General features: G+C 28.8%; 1 protein-coding gene across 1 annotated transcript; it reads right to left on the reverse strand.

Annotated features, from left to right (window-relative positions):
- Positions 1–8,537: 8,537 nt before the first annotated feature.
- LOC119575191 lies at positions 8,538–9,124 on the reverse strand (the record flags this gene model as incomplete). Its single annotated transcript, XM_037922685.1, is given in 1 exon segment — positions 8,538–9,124. A coding segment is annotated over 1 exon segment (357 nt), but the record flags the coding sequence as incomplete, so codon positions are not given.
- Positions 9,125–9,597: the final 473 nt, after the last annotated feature.

A 9,597-nucleotide genomic window follows, 5' to 3' on the forward strand; every position in this document is an offset into this window, starting at 1 on the left:
AACGGAAACAAATATAAAAGAGAAAGAAGAAGTAGCCCGGACAGAGCAGTCTATTATTATTTTCACCTTGCAGCAGGTACGTTACATATATTTGCCCATATTATAAGATAAATACAAAAGATAGGTATGATTTCCATGTCTTCTACAATTGTCAGTCAATCATTTCAATATTTGTAGAGGTAATACGTCTGTCAAGGGAGCGGTGCTGTAGGATTTACAGTCCTGGAAAGTAGTGTCACAGGGACTCAAGAACAGATATAGTCCCATAAAACAAACAAAAGACAGTCTTGGTGCACCATACATGTCATGGGTGTGGTAATAATGTGCCACCAGTGTATATATTCAAGGTGACATTGATTACATTCTAGAACGAGAACCAAGTTTAATGAGCAATAATAAGAGAATAAGTATCAGGAGACTAATGTCCATTAAAACAAAAAGCCATTGAATATATACTACTACTCTTACTACCTTCCATCAGTTTATAAAATATAACATCATAATATGCCTAAAATGTTAGCCTAGTGACAACGATGACATGCTATCAATATCAGTACTGTTATTATTGTTATTGATATAATGATTATAATATTATTATAAAAAATAGTTATATTTACTATATATTATATATGAAAATACGAATAGTAATATAAGATTAAATAGTCTTTCTAAAAGTCAAGGAAAATCATAAACAGGTGAAATAATCAGGATTAGTAATGAATTCCTTGTTGACTAAGGACCTGTGGAACCATAAAATAAAATCATGTCACAATAACATATATCCCACTGCTGCCACCACTTATAACTGCTCCTTTATTTTCTTACAATGATCAGAGTTACTTTCTTAAATAACACTGGTCAACAACAAAAAAATTGTCAATAATCTTTTAACTGATTTTAGACAATTTTGATGCGCTGAATCCAAAAATAACATTGATTTTGCTCAATCAGGTCAAATTTGTGTTCTATTGCCAAATATTGTTTTTTACGGTTGTTGTTCATCGATAAGGGTATTAATATTTTCGTGGCGGGTATTATGATATAATTTTCAAGTTGCGACCGCACATTTTTTGCTAACAGACATTTTTTCCTTATTCAGATGAATGATATGGATTCGTCCAGAAGGTCTTGCAGAAATAAGCCGGATGTATTCTGCTACATCTGCGGTGAATACACCATTGTTCCTAACAGGAAACCAGTCACAAGTTTTTGTAAAGCGTGCTTATTATGCTTATTTTGGCATGAAAATTGGTGATCAGGACAAAGCTTGGGCGCCTCACATGGTCTGCAAGAAATGTACGGAGTATCTACGTCGCTGGACCCATGGAAAGAAGGACAGGCTGAAGTTTAGAATTCCTATGGTTTGGAGAGAGCCGAAAAACCATGTTAGTGACTGTTACTTCTGCGCTATTAATTTGACTGGGATCAACAGAAAGAACCAGAGCAGCCTCAAGTATCCTGATCTTGAATCAGCACGTCGTCCTGTACCTCACTGTGATGAAGTTCCAATACCTGTCACAGCAGAACTTCCTGAGTTAAGTGACCAAGAATTCTCCAGTATTGAAGACAATGAAGTAGTTCCTAGCGATGATGCCGATGACGCTCCGCATCCCTTTTCCCAGAAGGAGCTAAATGATCATGTCCGTGACCTAAACTTGCCAAAGTCATCCGCCGAATTGTTGGCATCAAGACTGAAAGAAAAAACAAAATAAAAAAAATATTCAGATGAAAAGTAACACAAAAAAAAACAAAACCGCTAAATGTATTCCGTTTCAAAAAAAAAATGTTTTTCCTACATTACTTAGTTGAAAAACTTACCTACGGGGAAAAAATGGAGGGCTTTTTTGGATTCAGCGATGCAGATTTGCTCTAAATCGTTAAAAAAAAAGACAACTTACAAAAAATATTTTTTTGTAACCCATGTAATATTAGCAGTTACTTTTAAAGTAATATTACTTTTGTGGCATTTGGTGATACTTTTTATCTCATGCTGTTTATTTATGTATTTTCATTTTGTTTCCAAGAATGTTCAGTGCCCTTTAAAAAGAAAATTAAATGGGAAATAGAAAAAACATTTATATATTTCACCTTTTCAATATTGAAAACCTTTTGGGGTTCCCCTATATACTGACATATATATATGTAGCTATTTCTGAGTGTGCAAGAGTGACCAGTTTCCCACTTGCTCTATATAGCTATGATTTTTTACTGGATAGGGCAGTTTTACTAGCCTCTCAAGCCCCTTTTAAATTTTAGTTCTTTTATGCGTACAAAAAGGAAATTTTTTTATTCAATTAAAAATAAGATGAATACTTTTAAGATGAACTTTTCCCAAAGGCAGATTATGACCATAAAGATGTATCCCTAAAGTTTAATTATTATACCATACTATAACAGTGTGGTACATCACAAACTATCTATTTGTTGCATGGGACCATCAAATGTCTGATTTAATAAAACATTGCAGATGACTACAACATAAAAAAAATCAAAGAGAAGTATCTGTCACAAAACTAAAGATAATTCTGCATGTAATGGTCTAACACTACCTACAGTACAACATAATCTTAAATGAAAACAGAGGTGAAAGTCTTTAGAATTTCTTATTTTCCTTATCATAGGTAATTAAATCATTACTGTCTATTTTCCTTAATCAAACTTATAACTGCACTGCATAAATATTACCTGTATCAAATATGACAATCCCAGTGGACAAGCTTATTTTGCCATTGCGCATTTGGGGTTTATTTTTTTTTTGGCTTTTGATACATTTTTTTTTATAATTATAGTCATGTGAAAGATTTTAAAAAAACATAATTTCTCTTTATTTAATGGCTAATGGTACAAAAAGAAAGAAAAGGGAGCTACCTTTGGTGCATAAATAAGAACAAGAATCTGATTAAAGGAGAAATTAACTTTTAACCAATTGGAGTCTGTTTATTTCACATTATTTTTCTCTTCAAAAAAATACATGAGAGCTAGTTTGGGCTATGTGGTAGTAATGGGATGAACATATGATATTATTTCATTAAAGATATTATTCTTTTTATGTTTTAGGATTAAAAATGTTGTCTTTTCGTATAACCCACCTTTTTCCCCTTTTTTTTAATGTGGGGTGTCCTTGGAATATTAATTTGATACATCACTTAACAAGACCTGTTGTTATTGTTAATAAGTTTTAGGAAAGAGACTTTAAAAGAGACTCAAAGATGAACCATAAAGATGCAACATTATTTTGATATTTGATACAGGTAATATTTATGCAGTGCAGTTATAAGTTTGATTAAGGAAAATAGACAGTAATGATTTAATTACCTATGATAAGGAAAATAAGAAATTTTAGAGACTTTCACCTCTGTTTTCATTTAAGATTATGTTGTACTGTAGGTAGTGTTAGACCATTACATGCAGAATTATTTTTAGTTTTGTGACAGATACTTCTCTTTGATTTTTTATATGTTGTAGTCATTTGCAATGTTTTATTAATTGAGTTTGTGTTTTGAAGATGTAAAGTAAAATGTTATAGACTTTTTGTGGAATTTTGCAGTTATCTTTAATCTTTTCCTATTAGGACTGATGCATGTGAGCCAGACACTCAAGATTTTGAGAAGGATAAAGAAGCCAGACCTACAGCCCCCTCTCGTCTTAAAAAACCCTCTGCACAAAAACGCTCCCCCCATTGGACATCATATTTTGTTAAATATCGTGATGTAACCAGTGACCAGAGGGGATTATCACACTTCAATTGGAAGGTCAGAATATAAGTGGAGTTTTGCACTTTGTAAAAAATATATATAAAATTAAAATTTAAATTAATATAATAATATATTTTTATATAATATAATTTAAAAAATAATAATTTTTAAAATATATATTATATAATATATAATAAATAATATATATATAATATATATAATTTTTTTTATTTAAAAATATATATTATTATTAAATTTTTAAATAAAATTAAAAACATTATATATTTTAAAAATATATTATATATTTATTTATTTATATATAATATAAATTAATATATAATTTTTAATTAATAAATATTATATATTAAATAAATAAAAATATATTATATATATATTTTTATAAATATTTTTTATTTTTTATAATATATATAAATTTAAATAAATATATATATATATATATATAATATATAAAATATATAATTATATATTTTAATAATTAAATAATTTATATAATATATATTTATATATATAAATATATATTAAAATATATATTAAATATATATATTATATTAATATATAATAATATATATATTAATATAAATTATATATATATAAAATTAAAAATAAAATATATTATATATTTAAATTAATTAATTAAATATTAAATTTTAAAAAAGATATTTAAAATTTATTAAATTTAAAAATTTTCCGGGTTTTAATACGAAAAAGAAAGGGGACCCCTTTTTAGGTTTCCCTTTTTCCTTTTATTCCCAAAATTTTAGGGGACTGTCGTTTGGAAAAGATTTTGTAATGCAAAACCCAAAAAACTTTTTTATTTTTCTTTTAAAACCCTAATTTTTGCAAATGCTCAACTAAAAAAAAATAAAGAAACTGCAAAAACCCAAAAAAATAACTTTTAATTTAACATCCCAAACAACAAAATTTAATAAAACAAATGAAATTTCCCCAAACTTTTTTTTAAAAACAAGGAAAAATATTCTGTCTATTTTCCTTAATCAAAAATAAGCCTCATAAAATTACTTAAAATAAAAATAAGTTCATTTTTTTTTTCCTTTTCTCTTTTAAATCTCTTTCCCAAAATTTTCCTTAACAAACTTTTTAATGATTAAATTATACCGACAAATTTAAAAAAAATGTTTTTTTTTTAGTCCAAAACTTTGAAGTTCCCTTTTAAAAAAACCCTTTAAACTTTAATAAAAATCTTGTTATTTATTTCAAATACCCAACACCCCATTTTTTTTTAAAAAGAAAAATGTGGAAAAAAAAAGAAAGGAAAATTATTTTCCTTTTAACATTCTTGTTTTATTTATGAAAATACTTTTCTTTTTTTTTTACCCTAGCCAAAATAAAGGGTTATGTTTTTTTTTTTTAAGAAAAATAAAAAAAAGTTGGGAAAAAAAAAAACCCCAAAATCCAATGGTAAAATTATTTTCCTTTTCCCTATTTTTTGGTAAATTTATGCACAGTTTTAAGTTTTTTTTCTTTTTAATTACCTTTAAAAAAAAAGAAATTTTTGTTTTTTTTCTTTAAGATTTTTTTAAATGTTACCCAACAGAAATTAAACATTTTTTTTTACAGAAAATTTTTTTGTTTTTTTTTTTGGGATTGCAATTTTTATTAAAAAGGAATTTTTATGGCCCCTGCCAAAAAATAGTTTTATTAAAATGACAGTATTGAAAAAAATAACTTAGTATAAAAATTTTTGAAATTTCCTTAAGATTTCATTTTGTTTTCATTTTTAAGAAAAATTTTTCTTTTTAGTAAAATAAAAAACATTAAATTGGGGGAGGGGGAATTAAAAACCCCTTTTAAAAAATTTTGACAAAAAATTCTCTTTGGGGTTTTTAGTGTTTATTGCCCAAAAAATTAAAACACATTATTGCAGTGAAAAATTTTGATGTTTTTTACACCATTAATGTACTTTTTAAAGTGACACTGATACATTCTTGGAAACAAGATGAAAGTACAATAAATAAACAGCATGAGATAATAAGTATCACCAAATGCCATCAAAGTACTATTACTTGAATAAGTAACTGCTAAATATTACACTGGGTTACAAAAAAATATTTTTTGTAAGTTGTCTTAGTTTTTTCAACTGATTTAGAGCAAATCTGCATCGCTGAATCCAAAAATGCCATCCATTTTCCCCGATCAGGTCAAGTTTTTCAACTAAGTGAATGTAGGAAAAATCATTTTTTTTACGAAGCGGAATACATTATAGCGGCATTTTTGTTTTATTTGTGTTACTTATACATCTGATATATTTTTTTTATTTTGTTTTTTCTTTCAGTCTTGATGCCAACAATTCGGCGGATGACTTTGGCAAGTTGAGGTCACGGACATGATCATTTAGCTCCTTCTGGGAAAAGGGATGCGGAGCGTCATCGGCATCATCGCTAGGAACTACTTCATTGTCTTCAATACTGGAGAATTCTTGGTCACTTAACTCAGGAAGTTCTGCTGTGACAGGTATTGGAACTTCATCACAGTGAGGTACAGGACGACGTGCTGATTCAAGATCAGGATACTTGAGGCTGCTCTGGTTCTTTCTGTTGATCCCAGTCAAATTAATAGCGCAGAAGTAACAGTCACTAACATGGTTTTTCGGCTCTCTCCAAACCATAGGAATTCTAAACTTCAGCCTGTCCTTCTTTCCATGGGTCCAGCGACGTAGATACTCCGTACATTTCTTGCAGACCATGTGAGGCGCCCAAGCTTTGTCCTGATCACCAATTTTCATGCCAAAATAAGCATAATAAGCACGCTTTACAAAACTTGTGACTGGTTTCCTGTTAGGAACAATGGTGTATTCACCGCAGATGTAGCAGAATACATCCGGCTTATTTCTGCAAGACCTTCTGGACGAATCCATATCATTCATCTGAATAAGGAAAAAATGTCTGTTAGCAAAAAATGTGCGGTCGCAACTTGAAAATTATATCATAATACCCGCCACGAAAATATTAATACCCTTATCGATGAACAACAACCGTAAAAAACAATATTTGGCAATAGAACACAAATTTGACCTGATTGAGCAAAATCAATGTTATTTTTGGATTCAGCGCATCAAAATTGTCTAAAATCAGTTAAAAGATTATTGACAATTTTTTTGTTGTTGACCAGTGTTATTTAAGAAAGTAACTCTGATCATTGTAAGAAAATAAAGGAGCAGTTATAAGTGGTGGCAGCAGTGGGATATATGTTATTGTGACATGATTTTATTTTATGGTTCCACAGGTCCTTAGTCAACAAGGAATTCATTACTAATCCTGATTATTTCACCTGTTTATGATTTTCCTTGACTTTTAGAAAGACTATTTAATCTTATATTACTATTCGTATTTTCATATATAATATATAGTAAATATAACTATTTTTTATAATAATATTATAATCATTATATCAATAACAATAATAACAGTACTGATATTGATAGCATGTCATCGTTGTCACTAGGCTAACATTTTAGGCATATTATGATGTTATATTTTATAAACTGATGGAAGGTAGTAAGAGTAGTAGTATATATTCAATGGCTTTTTGTTTTAATGGACATTAGTCTCCTGATACTTATTCTCTTATTATTGCTCATTAAACTTGGTTCTCGTTCTAGAATGTATCAATGTCACCTTGAATATATACACTGGTGGCACATTATTACCACACCCATGACATGTATGGTGCACCAAGACCTGTCTTTTTGTTTGTTTTATGGGACTATATCTGTTCTTGAGTCCCTGTGACACTACTTTCCAGGACTGTAAATCCTACAGCACCGCTCCCTTGACAGACGTATTACCTCTACAAATATTGAAATGATTGACTGACAATTGTAGAAGACATGGAAATCATACCTATCTTTTGTATTTATCTTATAATATGGGCAAATATATGTAACGTACCTGCTGCAAGGTGAAAATAATAATAGACTGCTCTGTTCCGGGCTACTTCTTCTTTCTTCTTTTATAGGGTTTTAGACTGTAACAGTCTATACTCCCTGGATTTTTCTTTGTGGTTCTTCGTTGTTTTCAGATGATATCAATTATTCTTGTTCTCTGTTGGAAGATTTTTGTGTCTCAGAATGTAATTTTTCTTCATAGGTGGTTGATCTGCACCTCTGATTAATAAATTTAGATCAGGATTTTGTATTTTTATCTTGCTTAGTGACTAATAAGATAGTTCTATATATATTAAATCTTGGGCATTGTAGGATTAAATGTTCAGGCGTTTCTTCTTGATTGTTACACCAGCGGCACATTGGTTCTGCTTCCATTTTTAATTTATACAAGTGTTTTTTAAGTCTTGTGTGTTTTGTCATTAGTCTTGTTATGCTTACATCTATTTTTCTGTTTTGTGATCTTGCCCATGGCTGTGGATTGTTATCTTAAATGTAATAATCTTTTGCTTTTAATATTTCCTTTAATTTAGTTACCCTATTTTCTTGTTTTTTTTTGTTTTTATTTCTCTTATCATATTTGTTGAATTTTGGGTCATGGCTATAGGATCTCTTATTTCGTGTGCCTTTTTGGCAGCTCTATCTGCTATTTCATTTCCTTTTATGTTCTTATGTGAAGGAATCCATTGTATCTTTATATGTTGTTTTTTGGTGTTTAATAAGTGTAGTTGGGATTGTATTTCATATATTATTTGTTTGTATTTAACTGGTTTATAGTTTCTTATTGCATGTATAGATGTTTGTGAATCAGTTAAAATTACTGTTTTTTGTAGTTTATTGTTGTTTATGTAATTCAGAGCTTGTTTAATTGCAAATAATTCTGCTTCTATTATCTGTGTGTTGTTTTGTAATTTCCAGATTATTGTAATGTTTTTGTTTTGAATATATATTGCCGCTGTTGATTTTGGTTCTTTTATTTTTGATCCATCTGAGTATATTTTGTCATAATTTTGGTATGTTGTATTTTCTAGCAGATGGAAGTGTTGCTGTATCATTTGGTGTGGTGTGTTCTTGTTCATATTTTCCATGAAATTTGATTCTATGTTTTGTAGGATGTCAGACCATGGAGGAATTGGGGATATGTTAGGTATTGTGTTCACCCTTAAATTTAGTGTCCATTTTTTGCAAGTTTCAATTACTCTAAATACCAGAGACATTTTATCTTTATTTGGGTTAAAATTTTCTATGTTTTTTAAGGTTAGATGTTTAATTGGCATGTTATCTTGTTTTTCTAAATTTTTGATTAACTGGATACATTCTAATTCTTTTATTCTACTTGTTATTGGTATTTGATTTCTCAGTGCCTGTAGTGCTATTATTGGTGTTGATCTGAAGGATCCTGTTGCAATTCTCAATGCATTATTTTGAATGGTTTCTAATTTTTTCAATTCTGTCTGATTTGTTGCTCCATATACTGCAATTCCATATTCTATGATTGGTTTTATATATATATATTAAACAATTTAATTAAAGTTTCTCTAGTAGCTCCCCATGTTAATGATGTCAGTTTTTTCATAATATTTATTCTATTCATGTTTTTGTTTTTACATATGTTATATGATTCTTCCTGTCAATTTTGGTGCATCAAAATGTAGTCCTAAAATTGTATGATTATTTGTGAATTCTATTTCATCGTTTCCTATTTTTATTATAGGATATTGTTCTATTTTTTTGTTTGTGAAACACATTACTTTAGTTTTTATTGGGTTTATTTAAGGTTCATTTTTCGACCTTCTTTTATTATGTTAGGCTATGTTCTAGATTATTTTTTGCTTCTATTAAATTTACGTTTGAAGTAATTAGGGTTAAGTCATCTGCGTATATTACTTTATATATTTCTTTTGGTACTTTTATGTCTGACATGACTATGTTGAACAATGTGGGGATTATTGGAGATCCTTGTGGGACTCCATTTATTAT

The sequence above is a fragment of the Penaeus monodon genome, chromosome 7 (assembly GCF_015228065.2).
Source record: "Penaeus monodon isolate SGIC_2016 chromosome 7, NSTDA_Pmon_1, whole genome shotgun sequence".
Lineage (NCBI taxonomy): Eukaryota > Metazoa > Arthropoda > Malacostraca > Decapoda > Penaeidae > Penaeus > Penaeus monodon.